Here is a 26434-nt window from a genome sequence, read left to right on the forward strand (position 1 = left end):
CTGCATTTTAGATTCATCTAACACAGCACTGGTATTTTAGACTCATCTTGGTAACACTGAAATGGTGATCCTGAAAGCTTACTTAGACAAAGCTTCCCCTGAGTCCYGGGTAGCTGACCAGTAACATGCATGGATTAACACTTGCATTTAATGACAGGACAAATTGCTTCATTTTTATTTCTACTGTATGTTAGCAGATCTGAGACATTCTTCCAGCTACAAATATAGAAAATTCATCTAGGAAACCAAGTGACATCTCAGGAAACCTCATGCCTCTACAGCTCTAGCATCACAACAAGTTAAAACATGCTTGTAAGAAAGAGGAATATTTAATAAATAAGTTATTTATTTTTCACTACAAATATACATGAGAAGAACCAGAAATAGGAACATAACTAAAGTATACATCTACCGTGGTCCTGGAAGATTCTGGTTTGGGCATTTAACAGTTAAAGAGGCTATGGCATGCTAACCGAGCACTCTGAAACAAAGAGTTGGCAGCTTCTGAAGGAAAAGGGCTTGTGCTCCACTGTTCCAACTTGTCAGTCAACTCATGCCAGCGCTCTCCCCGTCTGCCTCTTCTACACACCCTCATTACATGTGTCTGTCTGCACCGCTCTGCTCATCTGCTCAGGGACGCTCTCGATAAGGCAAAAATTCTGCCTTCTATCTGCTCTGGAATCGGATCAAATCACCTCAGCATTTTGTAGCCCCGCCAGGAAGCTCTTTGCTTATGGTTTCATTCTGTTTTCCTTCACTACTTGTCTGTTTTTGATTTCTAGAATGGAGGAAGCTGAATTGCTGAAGGAAAGATTCCAGGCCATAACAGTAAGTGCTTACAGTTATAACTTGCTATTAAAAAAAAAAAAAGAAAAAAAAAAAGGAACTAAAACGCTTAGAAGTAATTTATTAACGAGCTGCCATGTGTTTGCTGAAGAACTATTTATCCCATGAAGGAAAAAGAGAAAGCACTTATGGCTGTTTGAAATGGTTACTTTTTAATTCTGGTTTATAAGCTATTATCTCAGAACAACAAAGTTACCTTTACTGATTTTATTATGGTTTGTATTTCATTTTTAAATTAAATTCAAAGTAGTGAAGGTGCATGTGCCAATCACTACCAGACAGGCTAAAATATATATTACTATCATCACAACTGAATGCTTGCTTGAAGGACAGCAGGTCAAAAGGCAGCCAGAGAACTCCAAAATAAAACAATTTTCCTATTTTACARCAAAGTGAGAGATAAAAGATTTTTCTTTTTGGATTGTAGAGTTAAATAAATTGCTAGGTTATTGATAACCTAACTTATATAATGCTGTTTGAAAAAGTAAGAATGAAGAGCTTGGACTAATCAAATTCCTACCTGTCANGAGAGCGATACAGCAAGTGAGATTTATGCTGAAGACTTCAGAAAATATTTTCAGTTCCTTTTCTAAAGGGAATTTCTCTTTGAAAATTTTGGGGTTTTTTTTGGGGGGGGGGCTCAGAGGTGTGGAGGTTCTATTGCTCTTTTTTTCTTTTTTTAAAGAATTACTAGTAATTTTTTAAAGGAATATATAAAGTTGATGCAACAAAAATGACTGAGTACAAATTCTCCTCTGATTTTATTTCCCCTGAAATCTATTAGGTCACAGAAAGATTAAACAGAAAGAGAATCTGGCCTTTGGGGATTAAAGGAAAATTGTAGAAGGATCACTTGCTTATMATCACAGGCAATATTTATAAGTATATATTGGAAATAAAGATATTTTTCATGCTCCTAGCATGATAACGAAATTAGCTGTGAAATAAATACTATCTGAATAAATAGTAAACAGAGTTTTAAAAAAATACCTTACTGGAATTGAATATATTAGGAAAAATGTGAGAACTCATAAATGGAAATTTAAACAAGCCAAATAGGATTTTAGATTGTTTTTAAATACGCGGTACTTTAAAAAGGCCAGCAGGCCCACTTATCATATTTACTTAAGACTTGATTTAAGTTCACAATAAGGCAATTGAAAATGTTTGGGAGTTGGAGGAAGGGTTGTTTGTTTGCAACTGTAGAGGTGTTTGAACCAGATTCATAACCTGGACTTTGTCACTAGTGCCTGGACTCAAAAGAGAGGAAAGGCTCTGGAGCTTCAGGGAAGAAGGCAACGCATGCCTTGCACCCTTTTATGCTTCCTGTAGCTGGCAGGAGGAATGAGGCCTCAGACTTGCTAATGCAGACTCTTACGCATGCCACYGGAGTTGGCAATCTAGTTACGTTCAGAGGAACATGGGAGAAGCATTTTTTAAAAACCTGTGACAGCTTCCACTGTCTTGAATTACAGGAAATGGGAAATCATATTTGGGCTCTGGCCAGGACTTCATTTCTAATACCTGCTGCATAAAGTAACTATTTGCTCTTTTATTTTGGTAATTGCCCACTTATCAATTCAGAGCATCTAGCTGAAATACTCAATGTATTTATCACACTGCAGAAAGGAAGAAGTCTAAAGAAAATGCAATTACCATCAGGTTTAAGCAGTTGCAATAGCAGTTGTCTGAAAAACAACACAATTCAATCTCAAGGTACTCAGCAGCTCGGGGAAAGTTTGTCCCAAACAGACAACATGCCCATGAATCACAAGTGCTACCCTAAAGACATTGTGTTGTGAAGGGATCTACTAGAGGTAGCACTGGGCAGTCAGGTACTCAGAGCAGCAAAGAACTGGACTTCTAAACTAACTGGTTTCTCTTGTTAAATGCCCTGCTCCTTTACTGTACCTGACTCTTGCAGAGCCACCAGGGCTTTTCAAGTTCTTTTTTGCATCTTCAAGTAGCAAAGCAAAAAGKAAAATTAATTATTTTTTCTAAATTTTTAATGTCCACATGGCTCTGAAAAAGAAACCTTTTTCTCTATTATGTGGCTTCCCCTTGCTGCTGGTGTACACAAGGGATAACAAGTTAAAAATACCTAAAAYATTTCTTTTGCTTAAGTTGTAGAAGCTACGATGTTTGCTGTGGCAAACACATGGAGACAAAATATCAAAGAGGAATGCAGATCTTTTTTCACCAACTCCTCTGTTCTGTGAAACAAAAAAAGTTAAAGAAACACTTAAGGATTTGAATTATGACATTTCTGCAGTCTCATCCCATCAGACTGAGGTATCCATGCCTCCAGACAAGGTCCTCTGCATGATCAAAAAGCATCTATGGAAAACTGTATGAAAACGATAATACATTAGCTAACTAACACATTAGTTGCTCTGATGGCCTTGACAGTACATGGCATCTGCCATAGGACCAAGCAGACAAGAAAAAACACTGACACCACAATGGACCACTGACAGTCACATATTTGGCACACAGGTTATCTAGCAAGAGTCTCCTTTGTAGACATTTCCCTTCCTTCCTGATAGACCCACTTTGGTACATCTTCTCTGTACTCTGAGCCAGGAAAGACTCCTACGGATTTCAGTAGGAGCAACRTGAAGGCAAACTCGTCTCCCCTTGACAGATGATAGAAAGGAAGGGATTAGGGTGCTCTTCAAAAAGAGTAAACTTAGCCATGTTAACAAAAGAGTGTGCTAAGAGAGGACTTTGTCTCTAATCTGATTATCTGCAGGGGCATGGTATGAAGTTCAGTAGAACCATGGACCSCTTGGATATCTTCTAGTAACAAACATTCCAACACATGCATAGTCAAAGCTTTGTACAGCAAAACGTTACTTGCAAAAAAATATAGCATGGAGTGCACTGCAAGAAAATGCCCTAACTTGCTTTTAAAAAGTATTCTGGTCACACAAGAAAAGTTCCTCTTACACTGTTCATTTCCCTTGAATTCAACTTTAGGTGTTCAGCCTTCAGCTTTCTTAGACTAGATGTGCATATACATATGATAGGCTATTTCAATCTACTTTTCTGGATAACCACATAGTCAAAGTTTATTATCAACTAGTAAAAATAAAATATATTTAGAATACTAAAGGACGAGTAGAAAGTTTTTGACATAGRAAATAGAGAATGCAAAACAAACAAACCTTTAATAAGAGGAAAAGAAATTTACCAGAGAGATTTCTTATTATACATAGCTCATTTAAACAGTTATTTGCACCTTCATGATTTCTCTGTGCAGTATTTTTATGCACCACTTCATTTTATCCAGAACTTCTCTACAGGGAGAAGATGATTTCCTTAAGAACTTAACCCTCTGTAAACATAAGCTCTTGTCATATTTTGCTCATCTAAGGATGGGTTAAAGCCCATTCATACAGTAAGATTATGAATATCTCCTAGTAAAGAAAGCTCTGAAGGTCAGGGATCAGATATGCACTGTCCCAAAAATCAGCGTTGAYTGAGTAAAATTCTGTATAGCAGCTCTTAGATGAACATTCTTTAAAAACAGGTATTGCAGAAAAATTATGTTGTAGAGTTCCTGAATCAATAGATACATTAAAGAATATAGACAAACCTCAATACCACTCCTAAGATGAAGGTAGCCAAGTATCCTGAGGAAAGATCCCTATATGCTGTCTAGTGTATTAAAGAGGCAGACTAAAACAATGAAGGAAAAGCTGTAAAATACAGATGATTTTTAAAGATTGCTATTGGAACTCTTCTGAACTTTACAGATAGAAAGAGATCACTGACACCTATTCACTTACTACCCCCCCAGCATGAGCTCAATTGTATTCCGCCAGCCTGTAGCTTCTACTCCCTGCTCCTAAGTGTTTCTACAGCTTATGACCCCACTGCTAATTTCTGATTTTTAGAATCACATGAACTCAACCCCAACCATGCTACAGCTCTTCTTGTTTTTGAATTGCAGATTTTAGGAAAACAGAAGAGAACAACTCCCAGTCCCATGCCTAGCACTTCCTTTTTATTGACTTTACACACTTTGTAAGCTCAACTGATTCCTCAAGTGGCCTGAAAGGGCAAACCTCTTCCTTCGTTTGTGAAGGAATTTAACTCTTCCCTAAACCATGCTTTTCAAAAAAACAAACAAAAAAAMCCCACAACAACCCCTCCCCACACACTGCTAGAGAGCCCTATTTGCAATCTGTGGGAAAGGGAGATTAGTCTCTTACTGGATGACAGATGACTTCATTTACTTCCCTAAAAATGTATCAAGAAACAAGGGCAAAAGTTGCCATCTCTAATAATACAACTTTATAGCACTAAGGCTGACCAAGAGAATAGTCTTGTTAACATAGCCTGTAAGTTAGTTGCCTTTGGTGTGATTTATCTCCCTCTGGCTGTTGAAGAAGTATTGAATCAGTGTTTAGTCTCATATAAAGGAGCCACAAGGATGCTCTACACTACCAAGGCTATCCAAAGACACAAGTGGCTTGAGTGTTCTCAGGATTCAGAGACAGCTCACCCATATTCTTTTTAGTATTTGAGGTTTTGCTTTCTAAAGGTCAGCAGCAATGACAACAGCCTTTACAGACAGATTTCTTTCTTTTTTTTTTTAATTGAAAACTAACTTATATAACACATACAAATCACATTACACTTGTCTGTGTTCATTTTCATCATTTTCTTGTCACTATTCAAGTAATGAGAAATTTCTAAGCCCATCTTTATTCCTGTTTATTTCAGCTACTAGCCACAGGAYGGAAATTTAGCATAGAATTTACCAACAGCCCATTTCACTTAYTGATGTATCACAGTACCAAAACGTAGATCAGAATCTTTCCTCTCCTACATAACATGTCAGGTGCCATCAAATTTTAGGTCAGAGCCTTATTTTGCAGATAGGATTATACTTAAATATTATTTCTTCCTGTTTTCTTTCCCTCTCACCTCACCARCAGTAAATTCCTTTTAATTTGGAATCTCTGCTTTTGTGGTCATTAACATATTCAAACAAACTTTGGAAAAAGAGCAGTGGAAATCATACATGAACAAGACATTAGCTGTGGCTGCTGAGAATTCAGCACAACCTGAGTGTCATCTAAACTTTAAAGTAGTTTTTATTTACGTGAATTGACTTCGCCCTACAGACAATTTTTTAATATCAAGTAATTTCTTTAAACCAAGTTTTGAYGTTCTCTTAATTTGTAGGACAAAAGAAAACTGCAAGAAGAAATTACACAGAAACGTCTGAAAGTAGAGGAAGAAAAACTGAAACACCAGCATCTAAAAGTAAGTGAAGAGTATTGTATTTATATAACTAAGAATAGCCTCGAGATGTTCAACATCAATAGAGGTTTTGGATTTTTCTCTTAAACAGCAGCAACATCAAACTAATAATGGTTAGATTTTCAAGTTTATGAACATTAAGTGAGAACAGTAAAACTGGCAGATCTTCTGAGGTTTAAGCCATGTTTTTACACTGAAATTTTCACAGCTTTTTGGAGCCTTACCAGGATTCTATTTGACTTTAATAAGCATCGTACTTTTTTTTAAAAAAAAAAAAAAAAGACAGACACACACACATACTTAGGAGCTAATGTAATTTGATCAGTTCTATGGTATAAAATGAGATCATAACCAGGAATAGTCACAACTGAAAATTCAGGCTCACATTTCAGACTGGGTGTGCTCACTCTGTAATCACACCACAGCAACTTCACTTGCTTCAGTGTGTAGCACAGACATGAGGTACAATTGTACCTTCTTGTGAAGGAAAAAAAACAAAAAAAAACCACCTAACACAGCAGCCTTTTATCTGGCTGAAGCATCTTATCAGCTTATTTAATAGCTGTCTTTGGTGAAACAGGGTTGTTTCCTTATATAGTTGAGAACAATAAAAATAAAAGTCAAGAGTGCTGCAAATATTCTGCTGAGATGAACCTTGGCAAATTTATGATTACAAAATCCAAATTACTGAGGAACCAAGTGGTCCACCTCTGTGGGTCCTCAGTTTTTCTGACCGAAAAACTGCAAAGACTTCTCCCTCCCCACCATTCTTCATATTTGCTTCTGTCAGTTTGGCATTACATGTCATTCAAGCAGATAAAACAAAATCCTTCCTTCTAGAAATTTGCAAAGTTTGGCAATTTGTATACTCTTAACTACGTGGGTTAAGAAGAAAGGGATGTGGAAGGCAGTACCAGGAACAGCTTGTCTATGGCTTGTCTCCTTGAGCAAATACAGGAGACGTACATTTGAAAACRACTCCTGTTCAAGATAGGCCTCTGGCCCTGATTTTCATACACCCTTTGTTTTATGTCAAGCCAAAAAATGAGAAGTTATGATAAATTAGTACTCTGAGAGAGCAAGTCCAATGCCGAAGTCACCCATGCCTAGGGTTTTGTTGCAAGGTGATGACCACAAGGATATACTTGACCAATTGGCAGTGTCTTGCTTAGAAGAGAAATGAGTCTCTTTTCCAAGGCCTGCAGATAATGAACAGCAAGCGTGCGACACTTCTCCCCCATCTTAATACATACACATAAGGAGTACTGCAATTTGTTTCAAGTTTCCCTGCCAATTCAGAATGACTCTTTTGTCCTTCTTTTAAGGAAGGATAAACTGATCTGTTCTAGACATACTATCTAATCCTTACTACTGTTGTGTATAGACAGAGCAGTACAGTTGTTCCCTTACAGGTTTAGTACATGCTTTCCACTAACACTAATAAGTACCACAGAGTTAAACATCAACCAGATATTTACTTTAAGTTAAAAAAAASTCCACCTATTCTGGCAGAAATTAATATATTTTACAACATTTGAGAGGCTAAAGCACTCCTGGAGAAACATTACTTAAGTACCACGTTTAGCAAGGAGTAATCCTCTCCCCTCGTACACACATGCATGCACAGACCAAAACTCCTATATTTTACAGTTAAATCTGGGTCAGATTTTCTAAAAGAACAGAAACCATGAAACCATGTACCAAATACATACCTGTAAAKGTACATAGTGCAATCCAGAGCCACAGATGATAGGTATCTGCTGTCTCATCCTGTGGCAACAAAAGCCTACCATAGGTGGGTTTTGTGATCAAGAACTTTTTTTTTTWAAGAAACAATAATAGTAGTATCTCACATATACACTTCCCTTCAAAGAGGATGGATGCATTCAACTGTTTGATGTATATACATATTCATATCTTTCTATGTTCTATTAGAAATCATTCAGAAAAGTTTTTAAAAATCAGTCGTATGTCTCATTTGCTTTTGCTGCTGCAAATTGCTGAGACCTTCCTCTCCCAATCAAGTTAAAATATGCATCTAACACATTTACTGTATGAGCATCTGCTGCATCTTCTAGAAGSCAAGTTCTTAATTTATGCTTCAAACTAACTCAAGTATTTCAACGGAGTCAAATAYCAGAAGAATCTAGTGCAAAAAAAARAAATGTTTTAAAACACATTTAGACCTCTATAATCTTTARGTGCCTCTAAGTTTCCCATGAGGGGTCATTTTCCTTGCAAGTCAGGCTGATTTCAGTCATTTATTTGGACTTTGTTTTTCCTACTATCAGTTGAGCATGGTGAAATCTACAGCTCAATTACCTACTCAGTGCAACACTTGCACACCCCTTGGGAAACTGCAGAAGGTTAGTAAGTCTCACTGCCACAAWGATGTTCCTGTTCGCTGGATATCAGTATCACTTTCCTAGTTTTGTCCTATCATTCCTATTTACAACACTTAGTAAGAGCTTTATAGAAGGTTAGCGTATTTAAATTTCCCCTTTGTAAATTGGTCTCTCTGGCTTCCCAAAGACTTTGCTGTTTCCCCAAATAAGGAAAACATCTATTAGAAAGAGACAGACAAGGTGTCATAACAGAACTCAGTTATCCAGTAGAACCATAACAATAAAGGAGTATTTATTTCCTCTGTGCTCCCCTCAACTTTGGGTGGTAGAGGGAAATGCAAGCAGATACAACATATTTGTGAGACTAGGGCTTCATAAAGCTGCAAGGCCTAGTGGCAGCTGCTAATTGAGCATACATCGAAAATTTCATCTTAGATTAATTCTAGAAGTACCAGCACCCACTAGATGTTCCACCTCCGACTAGAATCTTTCTCAACAAGAAAGGAATGGAAAGGAGCAGGCAGAGATGCTTCAAACAGCATAGTCAGCACTGTGGTGAATGAATTTTCCAATAGTGTTTTTTTAGCCTAGTTTGCTAGGTTGTAGGCTTTTAACATGCCTGAACTCCATCAGTGCTACYTTGCAGATACAGGTCACTTAATACCTTATTCCAGGAGCTAACAGTATTGAGCTGTGTCCTGGTTGTCTGTAAAAATAATTTATGCCTCTCCTAACATGCTGTAAGGTGAACCATCATATCTCTGGGGAAAGCAAGATCTGCAAACTCAAACCCCTGTGCCTTCCACAGAGACTTGAACCTTTCTATGTTAGTTCAGCCTTGTTAAAGATTACAAGGGAGTTGTACATTCCTACAGCATCTGTAGACGTAGGAATCAGAATTGCACTGTATTGTCCCAGTACTCATGGTGTGTTTACAAACTACGAGGGCAAGTGATCACTTTCTAGCATTTAGGCCATTCCAAGAGTCTTATCACATCATGGTGTACATGGTATATGACGTACCAAGGCTAATGTGAAAGTGTTTTCATACCAGAGCTATTACATAGGGTACAACACACATAACTTAGTATTGGGCCAGAGACACTTTATGATAGAAAGAAATGCTAAATTGTAGAAGCAATCTGACAGTCCCAAAGCAGCTGTTCTGCACTGGCCTGTGCGAAGCATCTGCAGAGCAGTCTTCTCTGGGAACAGTGTTTGAACAATGGACAATTTCTAGCTGTTTGTCCAATTACGTCAYGCGTCATTTTTTCAAAAGTGGCTARGAAAATTAATGATGTTACATGGTATTTAGTTGTGAGCACTAGCAAACTATTCTAGGAAGAGACAAGAATAGCCATATTGTGTTATACCTACATTCAGGGAGTTTGTTTTCTGGGGTCTAACCTTATGCACACACAAAGCTTCTGTTGACTCCAATGGGCGTTATCAGTATCCAAGCCTTCAGCGACAGCCTTTCTGTAATTGTTATACAAGGAATTATAGGTTTATTTCTGGAAACAGCAAGGCTAGACTAATTCAGTGCCAAGTAGGACTGAAATTTTACTTTTCTGAAGTCCTGCCTAAAATTTAGTTTTAAACATTTGTTTCAGAGGAAATTAACAACTGTGTTCCCTCCAACTAGGGAAAACTATTTTGTGGAAAGAGTTGTGCCAACACCAAACTACATGCATCTATTAGATCAGATGAAACCATCCTATTTAAACATCTACATGTATTTCATTGAAGACTTTCTAAAACACAACTGCCATGAAGTTGGAAGGGGATGCCAAATGACACAAAGGCAGGGTCAATGCTCAGGGCTTCAGTCTCAGGCAGTCCTTTTTTCCCTGCAGATTTCCTAGGATCCGCAGTTTCGTGGGAGAGAATACCATCCTGCAGGGCTAAGGAGACTGTAAACATTGCTCCTGTGGTCTGCAGAAAATACTGCCAGAGAAGCMTCAGAGAATACTTAACAAGCCTGCTTTACCCACAGTTTCTATCTTAGCTGAGTCAGGTGTGGAGGATTAAAGTATACTACATAGCAAAAGTTGGTAAAGCATATTTAACTGCAATCAGATCTCAGATACATCCTTGCCATCAGTATCATAGTGGTAGTATTGAAAAAAATCCAACTTAATGTTCATCCACATCATACAATTATCAAAGCTACACAGGAAAAATAAACAAACAAACAAACCTTACATGGGAATCAGTCAGCTCACTGAATCTACATTACAAATGGAAGTTTTATGATTAACTAATACCCTTATGTGCATACTTCCTCCTCACTCTTAATAAAGTTTATACTAAGGTGCCAAGACTCCCACTTCTTCTCTAAGAAAGTACTGGATGTATATTGCTCAGCWGGACTGACAAGAGGTAAAGGAGGCAAGGTTTGCATGGCTTACCACCTCCAACCTGCAAATATGATTTTTTTCATGAATATTTCAGAGAACTTTGATTATTTTCAGATGTTGCTGTTCACCTTCTAGAGCAACTGTAGGAAGTAATCAGTGTACAGGGCCAGATTTTTCAAAATTTGAGAATAAGACCTGTACACATACAAGACACCCATTTATAAACTGATGCTGTACACAAGGCATTCCTCAGACACTGGACTGGTCAGGACCTAAATATGCAACACCTGGATTACTTCTACAGCAGCAGTTCAAAACATGCAGCAAGTCTGCTGAAACATCAACCCCAGCTCCACGTTTGGGGTCCCACTCTTGCCCCACACTCCCTCAACAGATGAGTAATCACTATGTTAAGTTTGCATTTCAAGTTCCTTGCAAAGTCAGGATGTAGAATTGCATGACTAACTCTGTAAAAATCCGTGTCCCCCCTCCCCCCCGTCCAAGACCTTATTTACAATGAATAGTGGAAGAAACTTTTCACCTTTTATCTCTTTCTTTCAGCATTAATGTAATCCTATGACCCCCAAAATTGGGCTGAGGCTGCCAAAATGAGACTATAGCACTTCTGACTGCAGCCTTTCTTCACAAGTCTGTAAAATATATGCATGTTTTGACACAGCTTTTTTGCTTTACTCAGGACAACCACCATGCTGGCTCCTCTTTGAAACATTAAATCAGCAACATTAAATCAACAGGTAGCAACTGATATGTCCTCCATCTACTGGGTAGACTGATAAAATACGATACTGTTAATGACTGTTCTTACGTCAATCCCAAAACACAAATCATTTTTAATATCTCCTCTTTCAGGGCACTGGGCCCTGTCAAGTCYCCAAGTGCTAGGTACAACACAAAAACATCATCATGCCTACAGTATCCAAAGACAGAAAATTATCGATTATCCTAACTTTTAAAGTACATTTGTCTGTATCTTTCCATCAGAAAAAGGCCTTGCGAGAAAAATGGCTCTTGGATGGCCTTAGTTCTCTCACTCCAAAAGAGCAAGAAGAAATGCAAAAGCAAAATCAGGAGGACCAACAACAGACTTACAAGCTGGAACAGGACATTCTAAGGTAAGGTAGTACATCTCTGCCTTCTGCCTAGGTTAGAGCAGTACTTTCTTAAAACCTACTTTGTAAAAGATCAAAATGTCAATAAGGGCTAAATACATGCAGGCTGATACACAGAGTAAAGCAATCTTTGTCATATTTCTGGACAAGTAGAACCAGAAAATACAGTATGCAAGTTTCAGTGTTGTGAGTTTTGCAAAACCATACAGTATTTTGAAGAGTATTTGTCTTTCTGATTCCATATACACCTTTCATGTTACACGCAAAACAYGTAAGAAGCAGCGTACAGGTTTTGTTCTAGAATAGTGATTGCTGAATCAGAATTTTGGAATAGAAGTGCACTGTTTTGAAGGCTCTTCAATTTCACTAGATCCTGTAACAGCCCTTAAAACCTGACTTTTACTATAATACAKTGCTTCCAAGTATTACAAGCCATCTAGTCCCATGAGCAGTACTTGCCTCATTCTTACTCATCTTCCACGCTGTTGCGTCCTAATTTCTTCCTAGCACCCTGTCATATGAAGGCCTTCTTGAACTTTTTTGTTAAAAAGGTATTTCTCCAAATATCATTGGCTAGTGCCTTTCCACCACATTGGGCTAACTTTGAACTGCATAGACAGCATACATACAGCTTTTTTTTAAAAAAATATAGACATACTTCTAGGTCTTTATTAGCACAGCTGGCCCTTCCTGAATACTCTGAACACTCTTTCTTTAGGTGTACAAAACTTTCATCACGCTTTTGAGACTTTTTCCTCTATTTATATTCAATAGCAACTTCCTTCATAGTTACCTCTTCCTCCACTGTCCTCCTACACTCTTTTGGCAGAGTTTCCACCAAGATTATCTCCTCCAGTTATTTCCTTCCCACTTACCTCCCTACTCCATCTCTGACACAAATGAGAATTCTCTTGTCTGACAGGCAGCAGCCTAGTGCTATTTTGTCCTATAATTACGCTGACTTCCTGCTTGAAAGCACTTTTCTCAGCAGAACAGCTTTTCAAGCACCTCTGTAGATTTGTTACAGTGTTAGGAGGTAGACAGTGCGCTCTAAAAACATCCCAGCAATCAMAGCCCCATGTTGTGATTTGAGAGACATATTAGAGGGATCCATGAGACAGTGTGCTCACCTGGAAAAGGAGACAAGTGGAGAAGGACCAGCTCAGGAGCAAGCCTGAAATGGTACAAAATAGGTAATTCCCTACTAGCCCACAGGAATTCCAGCTCTTCGAGTGAAAGGATAGACTGATTTGTAAAGACTCATCGATGCTGAATAAGAGCTAGAGATTTACCTAAAAGTTCCTTTACATCCTATGAAGTTCAGTGATGGGAGACCTTAAAAAAATTTTAAGCCTTGGAATCAAGTCAAGAACTGGATTTGGTAAATGGGCATGTTGGGGAGGATTATTCTCCTGACATAACTAACATCAACACTGTTCTGGACATTCAGCAATTCCCTAGTAAGGAACAGGCGATGTTCCTATAGTGCAAGTCTACAAATATTTATACCACTAAAAGMAGCACTGTTAAACTCCTGACAGATTAACTGCCTTGGAAACACTGAAATACCTTAGCAGAAAAGGTTCAGTATATCCGGCACCTAAATCCTGTCTCTCACCTGATAATATACCTTAAGCACTCTGTGCTTGAGTCATTGTAATTGAGCTGTCCCAGAGCAACGCTGGCAGCAAGTCCCTTTCTGTCCCACAACCAGGAAGATTTGGAACAGATGACTTAACCTTCCTACAATATTAAATTCAGAGATTTCAGAAAAACWTTAAAATTAGTTTGATGTTCTCTTTTGAAGTTACTCCATGTTCTTAATAGTGACCTCCTGATGTTTCTAACAGGGTTGATAAGTCACATACGTAATGTCTCATAGAATCCCAAGTTTGTAACAATAGCTGTACRGTCTTTTGATATTGTTCTTGTAATTATTGTCCTATCTTTCTCCTCAGTTCAGTGGCCTTTAATTTCTATYTCCTGGGACACAACACAGAACTGAACACATACAGGAAATTTTAATTATCGAAATAAGAGCTGTAAACACTTTTCTTTAGTGTGACCTGAGCTTACCACTAGTACAAGCATAAAAACAGTAATCCACGGGAGTTTCAAATCTAAAAAACTCCTTTAATTCCAAGTAGGCAAATCAGCATCACAATGTTCCTGCAGTATTTAGGAGAAATTAGGTATGAATTCTTTTCCTACACAGTTCCAGCTTCAACTACCTAAAAGCACAAATACTTTTTTTGTGTATACAGATGACTAAGATTCTGACCATTAATCAGCAATTTAAATTGTGAAATGATTTTATTTGCAACCATGAGCACTGCAGTRAAAAAACTGCAAGAAAATTTGATTGTAGATGTCTGCCATTATCCTCTTATTAAAAATATTATTCTTTTCCCAGAACATAATGTCACTTACTTTACTATACTTGCTCAATAAAACCTACAAATGATTCTTTTTATATTTTTACATACTATCCTTTTACAGCAACTGATTCTATCATGATGAACTTGGCACTTCCACAACTGTTGGTTGTTAATAGTGTCACCCAACTAGCTTTGCTGCCCAACTGACTTTTCTTGCCTGTGACCTTCCCCTGGCAAGCTCCACTAGAGAGCTTCCTCAAAGTAGTTTCTAATTCTTGATACACATCCAAAACACTTCAAGTTTAGTTGGAGTGAAACAAATTAGACAATCACTATAAAATGACAAGATTAGTTGACAAAGGAAGTGCAACACAAAATGACATGATGTCTTCAATTTTACAGTAACAACCTCATAGCTCTGATGAAGCTGTACTTGCATAGCATACATTGATTTCTTTTGTTGGGAATCTGTTTTGTAAGAGAGCATACAAAAGAAGAACCAGTGGTGATACCCAGCACCAGTATTATAAAAAAAAGTAAATGATTCATTAACCACAATAGAGAAAATACAAGAAAGAAACCTGCACTCTGAAAGCGAGGATGAGCACAGAGATGCTTCTGATTACATTCCACCCTGCAGTAGAAAGAGAACTCACTTTTTCACTGCTGAAGTTCTAGAGACAGTTTAGAGACTTATAAACCTTGCTATCAAAATAAATGTTTTCATTATTAAGATACTTGCTCTTATAACCACATAATCTGCACAGCTTACAATCTTGAGCTCGTGATACACAGAGGAGCAAGGCAAGGACATTTTATTTTACAGGTGGGGAGTGGGGCCAGAAGAACATACCTGGAGTCATGTGGAAACTGGTCACTGAGCTAGGAATTTGAGCAGGTTTATTCTCGTCAAGCATCTTTTCCTATAAATTATGCTTCCTACCACTGTTCAAAAGTTGTCTAACAAATGCCTCCAAAGACATAYCCACACTGCACTCCAGGTATGATGTCTTGCTTAGATGCATCTAGCCCAATTTGAAACCAGCACAGACACAGAAACCGAGCAAAGAGGAGTTCAGCATGAACAGCAAAGTCCACCAAAAAGTACAAAATCAAAAGCACCGTGCAGTGGTGCTGTGCCACTGATAGTATTCAAGCCAGCAAAAACTTGCTCAACTACACATATGTGCAGTCACACCTCTGACCTACCTTGTAAGGAAAGACTGACATATTGATCATGTATTCACTTGTCATGCAGTGGCAGTAAGGTATTATGCAGAAGCTTTGTAGAATTCTTTCTGCTGTGCATTCAATTATTAAAATTTGCTGTTGAATAATCAAATATATTCTGCCCACCCCAATGGACAGAATTTCAAATTTATTTCAAATAAATAAAAATATATCTAAAGCATTTAAAAGGTTTTTGCAGTGCCCTTAGGACAGTCTTTTCTTTCCGCTTGGAAGACAGTTACCTGCAGTTGTAGGCAAATTATTTAAAATAGTGGCATAGACTTTTCCATTGCTCTCCTAAACGGGATCTCTGTTTTGAAACATTTATTTGGGTGTCCAATCCAGCTCATATAGGTCTGCTATTTGGTTATGATTTGGGGGTTGGGGGGTCATGTTAAGATAAAAGGAGAGTTCCATACTTTGTATCAGTAACAAAACAATTAACAATGACCTTAACCACCCTGCAGACAACTAGCTCAGTGGTTACAGACAGGAACAGCATTCACAGTATCTGTTCTGTTCACCCTGTTTACATGTTAGAAGTCACAGCATGCCAAGTCAGCATGTTCTTGGTCAGAGTACAAGCTGAATGAAGAATAAAGGTATTCTATCATTTTATCATTTAGTTTCACAGTAAATAGCACTCATTCCTGATGGAATTTGTTGCTAAACAACATACTTAAAAATGCACAAACACCATGTTACTGAGGCCTGTTTAACTAGTTTGTATTGTAATACTTGAAAGCAGGCACAGGCTAGATAGACTCTAGAGCTGCTAAAGGATTTGACTCACCTCAACACACGTGAGTGCTTGCTAGGCTGCCTTTCCCTCTCAGTCTAGTATCCTCCAGGGAACTTTTATCTGCGTTTCATTCTCAGTGTCCTTGATTTTTCTTCCAGGGTGGCAGTGATGCTAATCCCAGCAGATTAGCTGGTGGCCATCAGCAGTGAGAAAAAGCACTGATGAATTTCCTAATTCAGCTACTTCTGCTGCAGGGCAGCCTCCRATTCAGAATCTCAGCTTCTAAGGCTTTTTCTTTAATGCACACCTCCATCCTCCTTATGGTCACGTTTCAATGAATGCCACTCAAAAACAGARGGACAAATACCCAGAGGATTGTTTTAATACAGTACTTATGTCAGGCTTCCATTCCTCTGTACAACAAAGCACCACTGTCAAAAGGAAGCTTCTTATTGTAACAGCTAATGTAACTGCTAGACCCTTCCTGAACAAGTGCAGACTAACACTACACAATGATATCAATTCAGAGTATTTACAGGTTTCTGAAGATTTAAATTAAACACACCAGAAAGGGATAWTCTGGCCTAACTTTTCCACTGTACAAATTAGAAAGGAGAACTATATAGATTGCATSTTCTAAAGGCTTCCTTTCAACAAATTCTAGGGTGCACATTCAAACAGTCTCTAAAAATGAACTGTAAGAACTATTTATGTATATGTGCAAGAGATACTTTTAAAGTCTAGATACAATTCTCATTGCATAGTATGAGAATTTTTTGCCTAACCACACTAAGTACAGGATCAGTCCTCTTAATTACCCTATGAAGTGGGTATCATTATGGGTRTGCGAGCATACATAAACTTAAATACATTTCTTTAACTCCCAGATAATCGTATGGAATTTTTCTCTTCGAGTTTTTTGGGGTTTTATATACCTTTTCAGAGTTGTTCTCCTCTTCTTCCATCTATGTGTCTACGTGCATTTAGAGTCCAGACTGAAATAAACCCATAGCAAAAGTTAATGATTCTATAGCTCATTATGCTTGTATGAGCTTTTAATGCTTAATTTTTRTATTATGACAATATTGCAATCACATCTTATAGAATATATTGAAATACTGGGGTTTTATGCAAATACTATTCTCTAAGTAGTGCAGAAAAAGGGCATATGGTCATTGCATGGGTTTCTTTTATAGACCTCCAAGCATATTCAATCCCCCTTATCATAAGCTCTTAAATTCAGTACTATAATCAATATCTTTGAGTAGGGTCTTAAGGGCATCTTGCAAAGTGCAGGGCTAACATGTCAAATTCTTTTACTTTCATCCTAGATACTTTTTTTTTTCCTTTCTCCCACAACTCAGTTCTGAGGACTGATAAATTCTGTGTTTCAAAAAAAAAGTTCTCATTAACAGCTAAAAATCCATGCAGTATGATACTGCTGTAACATTATATGCTTATGAGTTTAATAAGGCAACAGCCAGTGTTACTTAGGCTCTTCAAGCAGCACACAGACAGAAATAGATAATGCTCCCCTGCTAGCCTGCATTCAAGTACTCTGGTTGCCTACTGCTTTAGAGAGAAGACAGATTAGTAATGTTGACTTCAGTGTGATATTGTACACCTTATCATATACTGAAGAATAAGTCAGAACATAACACATCTTTTTCTAGCATCTAAGTAGTATAGTCCATCACTACTTTTTTTTTTAGTAACTTTGGGTCAGATAATCACAGAATCAGTAATATTGGAAGGGACCTCTGGAGATCATCTAGTCCAGCCTCCCAAAGATTTCCTGTTGTTGGTTCTACCGGGGCTTGAACCCAGGACCTTCAGCGTGTAAAGCAGATGTGATAACCAGATCATTCACTGATAACTCTGTTCTGACTAAGCAATCACAGATACCAGTTGCAATTGGCTACAATCATCATTTTAAGAAATGGACTCAAAAACATTTCAAATTCGAAAGGTTTTGAAATTTTCTGAAGTTAAAAAAAAGTTCTTTCARAAACTTTTACAAGAAGAGATGAAAGATGAGTCTGAAGCTACGGCACTCACCTACTACATGAGACCCTCAGTTTAAGTCACAGTTTAGAGTTAAATCTAGACTCGATTCCACATGACTTTCACGGGAAATGATCTGCTAACTGCTAGGCTACAGAACAACTTTCTATTTATAAACCCAATGAGTATTTAATTATGCAGAATGGAACAGCATTGACTAGGAAGAGGAAAAACAGGATAAAGAGCACCTGTTTAAAGTCAATGCCTTACTCAGATCTGAGAAAATAATTTCACTGATAGCCACCTCCATATAGCATAGTGCATGAGGTGATATACTCTAACCCTTTACATATTACAAGTTATAAGAACCTTCTTCTGATATTTTTACAGTCAAAGAATGCACTATAGATCTATAGTACAATTGCACATACAAAAAAAAGTGAATAAAGTCCTAGATTAGTTTCCTATATCATAATTACACAAGGGTAATCATGTTTCTTGAGACAACGCATGAGAAAAAAAATCCACTTGAAGATGAGGAAATCCTATGGGGGCTTAYGGTTCTTCTCCATTTGCTCTTGAAAAATAAGTTAATTTCAGTCTCTGTTTTTGAAATAGTTTCAGAAGAAATCCATAGCAGGTACCTTTTAGAAAACTGAGCATAATTCCAATTTCACAATTGCTCCCGAGGTATTTGAAATCATAAGCTGATTTCATTTTAGAATGAAATTTGTCAGGGTGAGTGGAATCAGTCCTGTTAACATCCATACTCAAAATGTATACAATATTAATTGATCATGGTATTGAATTGTGATTGCAGACTGGAGAAGGAAATTGAGGCTCTGGAAAAAGAGGAAATGAAAATCTCTGCTAATGAAGAAGCTATTTTAAAGAAACTTAAGTCAGTTGAGAAAACAACGGAAGACATAATAAAGGTTAGTGCAAAAAAATTCCTCATTCATTCATCATAACAGTGATGTGAACACCTAGTGTTTAGTACTAACACTTAACAGTAAAAGAAGAACTAGCTGGATCCTGTGAGAGTTCATGAGCTTTTAATACGAGACAAGAAGTTATACTGTTCAAGTACCCAAATGTTTCCATACTCTTATTTGGAGGGGAGAGGGTGATTCACATCATTACTTATCTATAGTACATCATGAAAAATAGCACTGCTGTTGTCATCAATCAGCAACTTTGAAACTCAGAAGATAAATACAAGTAATGAGTACAGACTGACTTATTTGCACTCCTTCAAGCTCTCTGTCCAGCTAAACTTAATAATGCTTTCTCCTGACTCCCTGAGATTATAGGAAAACGCGCCTTAGTCATCAACCTTTGTCAAAAAAGTCATTTTGACATTTGAGAATCATCTTAAGCTCTTTAAAAAAATATATATATAACGTAGCAGCTCACTTCAGTTCTCCAGTTGTTCTTACACATACATGTGCATGCATTTTAAAAATAAACAGAAAGATAAATAATACTAGGGAGCCAAAGTAGAGCCCTTGGTAGTCTTTGAAATCAGCTACTTTGGGCCAGAGCATAAGCCTGTTTCATTAACAATTTCTAATGACTAAATCACAAAGGGAAAAACAGGACATACTGCCAAAATAGATGAGAAAGTTTCACTTTCCCACTTGCCACACTCTAAATGTTCTGAGAAGTCTCCACTCTAGGTATACCTCAGTATAAAACAAGGTCCACGAAAAGTTAAAACTATCAGGTAAAGCAAAACACTGTCTAGAAATTATTTTAAAACTGACTAATCATCTATATTGTTATATGGTTCTCTTTTCTAGTCTGTGAAAGCAGAAAAAGCTGGAGTTGAAGAAGGTAGGTTTAGTCAAAAATCCTAGTAAGTTTCTTGCACAAGTTAGTAGAAGCATATTAAAGGCATTGTGGCTCTTATTTATCTAGAGACAGCAGACTACATATATGCCAATATACCTGACCTTCCAAAGTATTTCAGGCCCTCTGCACTCAAAAGGGCAGGACATACTGCAACAGATGATGATGAAAAGAGAAAAGGTAATTGTTTGTTACTAACTCCAAGGGTACAAGTAATTGCAAAACTTTCTTAAAAAAAACTTAAGCTAATATGCTTTTAGGACAAGAATTACAGATATGGGATAAAGTTGTTCTCGTTAAACTGTTATCATCATTAACATTGTCAAAATTGAAACGTAGGACATGGGTGTAAGCAACATACCACTGACAATGTTTTCARCATCAACACTATCTTCCAGTACTTCATTCCTGTACCTATAGCTTAACTCTGTAAGTAGTTCTTTCCTTTGTATCCTATATTACATATTTTCTATCAGCAGTTATAATCAGAGTAGATACTGTTGCCCAGTAGGTATCGCCTAACAGCTACAAAGCTTCCTACCCCAAGTGCCCAAGACACTAGTCTTGCAGCATGTGGAGCTGTATCAATTGCTGTTGCCCAGTATATCTCCTGAAACCAAGTTTAAACCTGGCCTTCTCAGTCAGAATCACATAATGAGAACTGGCTCCTCAATGGCTGATTTTTCTTTCAGAAGTATCTTCTAAACAAAATATTTTTTTTTCCATTCCAAAATTTTGACAGAATGGATAGAGGATTCAAAATGAGAACCCAATATAACATACGTGATAATTTATTTTAACATTCATTCTCACTATCAGAATTCTTTCAAATTATTTTCTGTGTCTGCTGCATTACCAGCTTTTAAGTATGTTTCTTCCAACAGCATTGTTTGCCATGGAAATTAAAGTTGAAAAAGACATGAGGACAGGAGAAAACACAGTATTATCAACCATACCTCTTCCCTCCAATGAGTTTAAAGAGACAGGAATTAAAGTCTATGACGATGGCAGGAAGTCAGTTTATGCGGTGTCTTCAAATTGCAACACAACACAAAATGGCATGGATGAACTTGCTCCTGTTGAGGTGGAGGACCTTCTAAGGCAGGCAACTGAAAAAAATTCCAAATCTCCCACAGAGTATCACGAGCCTGTATTTGCAAACAAGTTTTGCAGGCCAACTACTCCTCAGAAGGATAAATTAGTCCCTGTACCAGAACTGGAAGACCAACAAAAGAGGGACAGGAATGGACTTAGTCATCAGACAGAATTCTTCAGCAAAGTAGAACCCTTTATGCAGCAACATAAAGAAAATGGTCTTGATCTCCCAAAGGTAACACCACCAAAGTCTCCCTCTCCAGTACTTCCCCAATCAGAGAAGAAAATACACACTAATCCTGAGAACACGATGATATATAATGAAAAAAGAAACACTGCACGTGAAGAATTAAAACCTTATCAGAATACAAGAGAAAAACATCACGAGGCAAACTCTTTAAATTCCTGCCATCTTAATGAAGCGTCTCCTCCATCTCAAGAAGATGAGGAAGATGTTCACTACAGCATTGTCCAAGCTGTACCATGYTACGTGGATGATTCAGAACCAGTTACAATGATTTTCATGGGTTATCAGCGTGTTGATGAAGATGCAGAAGCAGATCAAAARTTGACAAGATACGATGGGGTTATCCGAGCAGAATTGGTCATGATCGATGATGATGATGAAGATGATAGCAAATCTGAGAAACCATCGTATCACCCCATTGGCCATTATAGTCAGGTTTATCAGCCTCTGAACAGGCAAAAAAACACAGAAGTCCCACAGACAATCCCTGCAAGCAGGCTGGGTGGGAATCTGAACACAGCACCTCACAAAAATTCTATCTCCCTAAGAGAACAAGAGGAATGCTTAAGTTCACCTACACACCATACTCACCTCCACAGCCAGGTATCTGGAGAYGGTACTGAAGATCCCTCATTAACAGGTAACAAAGAAGGAAAACCACATCGCTGCTGTCTGCTCATGTAGCAAACTAACAGTTTTCTATTCGCTAGCAACTATTTTACTTTGCTGCTTGAATTGTTTCACAGACTAATGTGCAACTACCAAGCATTTCTTTGCTTGTTTGTTAACAAATGCCAACTGCATTTTGCTACTGTTGAAGTATTTCATCTTTAGCAATGCACTAGTTACCATATCAAAATTTTGAAACYATCCCAGAAAATCCATTTCAGTAATCTTCAAAGATTAAATCARTGTCTGTCTTTAAAATAACAATTAAAAGTTCCATTCATGCTACCTCAATAAGGAGGGTAGCTTTAATTTAGTACTAGGTAGCTAACGGCATTGCTTCTTAAGACTGTCCTAATTAAATTTATTTGTGCCTATCTACATTCTAACTACTTCCAGATAATCCAAATTGCGCCTTAATCAGAAAAATTAGCTTTACATTGCATTCTTCTGGAAACAGTGTTGTCTACCTTGCCTTGATAATGTTCATGCAAGTTTTAACATTTGTTAACTTGATTTAGACATTTTTATAATTTCTGAATGACAAAACAGTTCTCCTCCCTACATGTGGTCAGCCAGTATAAACTGTTTTTATTACTTAATATTTCTTTCTAGTCTTTTAAGATCTTTCTTACTGCAAAGTTTTATTATAAAAGGTTGGAAAACAATAGCAAGGTCTTACAGAAACAGAAATTTTTATAACTGTATGCATCGAAATGCAATACAACTAAAATGCATTTAAGCATATTTACAGAGTAGATTTCAATCAGGAGTAATATTCCACTTCAAAGAGCTTTGCRTTTGAGTTACAGCAAGATCAGACATTCTGATCCCACATTCTCTCCTTGCTCCTTTCCCATACTACCTTCTGAAGAATTTAGGGAGTCTGGTAGGAAAAGTGCAAGTTTTGGCCCTGTCTAAAGCCACATGGGCAGTCCAGCATGTCTTTATATTATAAGTGTATTCAAAAGAGAGGGTGGTCTTTGGATCACATAAGGAATTTCAGGTATTTTTAAAACAATATGCCCTGATTAGGAAAAACCGCTCAATATGTATTCTCTAGAGATGCTATTGGTTCAGAAATATCATCAACCGCCTCATTCAGTCATGCACAACATAGCCTGAAATACTCCAGCACTGCTCAGCCTTTCTGGTCAGTCAGGCCACTTAGCTTTTCTGTCATCTCTCAGGACCTTTGCTTCCCAATTCTACCATCTGTGCACTTTGCTGTGCCCTCCAGGACCAAGGCTGCTACCAACAGCTACCAACCAGGAGCGGAAGCAGCTGGCTGTGAGGAAGATTAGTCATTTCAGCAACTKCTCCAGCCCTTTGTCTTGGGGACACTCTCCTCACTCCCCCATAACATACATACATGCATATGATGGAGAAGGGACCCTCCCCGCAAAAGCTGGTTGCTACCAAAACAGCTCATTCATCCTGCAGCCTGCACTGTACATGCTCCTGAGCAGATCCTGGGGAAGAGGGTTACAAGGAGTARCTATAAGCTCAAAAAGCCATTCTGGTGGCTACATACAGACCATGAGATACAAGCTGAGCAYGTACCAATCTTTGCTTACTTTTAACTCCTGAAAGAAGCTTCTGGAAATTCTTCCTTCCTCTCCACCTAAGAAACAATCCCTGAAGAGACTGGGTCCTCTCTTTTGAAATTAGTAGAAAATAAATGCTGGCTCTCAGAGAAAAGGGATAACTAAATCTAGTAGAGGCATTTGAGGATCTGTTCTATTGATTCATATTTGGTCTTACACACTATTCTACTAAGGAGAAAACAGTCAATTAGGAAAAAACCTGGTCCCAGTTAAATCAATAGCAGTCCAGCAACTGTTTCAATGAAGCCAGAAAGACACCTCAATGTTCAGCACTGCCTCCAAGAGAATGTCTTGAAGTGCCCAGCTGAATCTGGAACTAAGCCATACTCCTCTTCTCCACCCCAACCTTTTTATTACCAATTCTTGGGACATTTTGATCTGTGGAAAAAGCCAGGAAATGACTCAGTTTCTCCATGCAGTCTTGTAATCTTACCGGTACTTCTAAAAAGGAAACAGAATCAGGAAAGCCTCTTGTATCTAGAACAATGCATGACAAAAAGCTATTTTTTAAAGGAAAAAAAAAATCAAATCAATCACTGAAGCCTCAGCACAGCAGGTTCACCCTAACAATGTCAGTGAAAAGAGAGGAGTTAGATGATGATTTTTGGTACCTATTATTATTAAAGCAAAAAGCAGTACAATAGAAAACAAGCAATATAATAGAAAAGTAATCCTCTTAGAAATGTAAGCTTTTGGAAGCAATTGCAGCATTTGAATAAGAAAAATAGGCACCAAGGGCTCTCCAAAAGAAAATGGGAAGCAAGAAAGCACAGGACATACCAGGGATAAGGTCCCTTATGTAGCAATCTTCCTTTGGGAAAGTAGTGAACCTTCAGAGCAAGTTACTGCAGAAGTTAATGARGGCCAAGGACAACTAAGCAGCAGAGGAAATGTTCCAAGCGCCAGTCTGTACACAGAAATCGATAGAATTGCATGATTTACATCATTTTATATAGGAATGATTTTCCTTTACTAAAGAATCAAGACCTCAAGACATGCATGCCTTCAGAAATACCAAACGGAGAAAAGGATGACATAATGCTACAATTAGGACACCAGTGTTACACATTAGAGTTTATTTTCTTTAAATTTCAGCCAAATTAGGCTGCAAGTGTTCTGAGTATCAATACTCATAAGGGAAGAATACTTAGGGTGGAACAAAGACTAGACAYAGTGAGATGAATGAAGAAGGGAAAACTGATGCTGAACAGGCTGGAAAATCTCCTGACAGCACAGAATAGTGTCTCATGGGAAAAGTGAAAGTCTAAGGCTTTTGGCAGGTAGCTAGACTAGATGAGCTAATTGTTTCCTTACCACTCGAAGTATTGCAACCTTGGAAAACACAATTGCCTAAGCTCCATTTGTGTTGAAGAAAGTAATGTGCAATAAAACTCTTTAATACAGAAAGTGTGGCACACCACACTTTTTGTAATGCAGAGAGCATGATGCAGCCAATAGTCCAGTGACATGGTTTTAAACTATCTGACAGATTTTTCTCTTGAGCCATAGCCAGGATCCTAATCCATCAAAATTCCTTGGTCTGCAAGGAGCACATAGAGTCTTTGTAAGAGCCAAGGTTAACGTCAGCAGTCCTGATATAAGGTTACACTTAGAGGCTTCCATGACTTGTAACAAATTTCAGCATTTGTTGACCTGCATAAATCAGTAAACAGCTGCCTTGACCCATTTCTCAGTACAGAAAACTATGCAGGGTGAAAGGAATAGACCTGTTCTACTTTGAGTGACCTTCCAAACTAACAGGTCAGAGGGCTGCAGTGCTAGAGCTTGTTCTTGTTGCTATCTCAGATCAACATCATGGAAGGSCAAACCTTACATATCAAACAACAGCATTGTATTGCTGTTCTAGAAATAACCTTAGGGTTTAATCATCTGCCCTGTACTGTCATTTTCAAATTAACCTACATTACATAAAGCTACAGACCACAATCATACTAATGTTTACACACATATTAAGTTACTCCATCAGACTAAGCAGGAACATGACCAACTCCTACACCATATACCACTAAGTGGAAAATTTTCTGTGAATATTAACACAAAATAAAGGCTTCCAAGCAGTAAGAGCACTCACTTAAGAATCTGGTTTAMACAAAGGTTTTTTTAATTATTCAGGCATCCTTTCAATCTATYAGCATCCAGTCAAGGACAATGCCTGCTATGCAATAGCCAAAGTAACACAAACCAAAAAATGTAGGGAAGAGCTATGCTAATTTTCAAATAGTGGTAACGAAGTAAATTCTTAATGTACTGCTTTATTGTAAAGTTACCAGAACTAATGCCTTCTACTGATTTCTTTCTGTAACATTAAAACAATGCTTATTCTGTCGGATTAATCACTGGAGGTATGTGTATTCTTCATTACTCTTAATAAGGAGATTTAGCACCAGAAGGTTAGTCATAAAATTTAAYGGCATTTTTGTTTGTTTCCTTTTTGCAGCTCTGAGGATGAGAATGGCAAAGCTGGGCAAAAAGGTGATTTAACAGCTACAATGACATGGAAGCAAACTTTATCACTCAAAGCAGAATAAAGCTAAGAAGAGTTTCTTCAAYATACTCTTTTGAACTTTAATGGGTTTTTTTTCCTCTTTTATTTTATGCATCTGGGTTATTTGCCTTTACATAAATTAATGAACATTAA

General features: G+C 37.7%; 2 protein-coding genes across 18 annotated transcripts in view; one reads left to right on the top strand and one right to left on the bottom strand.

Moving 5' to 3' along the window:
* FRRS1 (ferric chelate reductase 1) overlaps nt 1-26434 on the bottom strand; it is a 166383-nt gene that overhangs the window by 109287 nt on the left and 30662 nt on the right. For 14 of the 17 annotated variants that reach the window (XM_085303640.1, XM_085303639.1, XM_085303638.1 and 11 more), the window contains 2 exons: nt 17241-17300; nt 16357-16649 (listed from right to left, as the gene is read on the bottom strand). The exons of 1 other annotated variant lie outside the window; for it this stretch is intronic. The gene's annotated coding sequence lies outside the window, so the exon portion shown is untranslated. Of the gene's footprint in view, nt 1-16356; nt 16650-17240; nt 17301-24164; nt 24217-26434 lie in introns of those variants that run through there. 2 more of the 17 variants (XM_085303631.1, XM_085303637.1) reach the window with 2 other exon arrangements.
* On the top strand, nt 544-26349 carry PALMD (palmdelphin). The gene is made up of 8 exons (XM_085303641.1): nt 544-828; nt 6043-6123; nt 11828-11958; nt 19130-19244; nt 20112-20145; nt 20230-20340; nt 21045-22142; nt 26234-26349. Exons 1-8 carry the CDS (start codon nt 784-786, stop codon nt 26275-26277), a joined length of 1659 nt encoding a protein of 552 aa, XP_085159767.1. The 5' UTR covers nt 544-783; the 3' UTR covers nt 26278-26349.

This window comes from Rhea americana, unplaced genomic scaffold (assembly GCF_003343005.1).
Source record: "Rhea americana isolate MKP2758 unplaced genomic scaffold, rheAme1 scaffold_2, whole genome shotgun sequence".
NCBI classification, from domain to species: Eukaryota; Metazoa; Chordata; class Aves; order Rheiformes; family Rheidae; genus Rhea; species Rhea americana.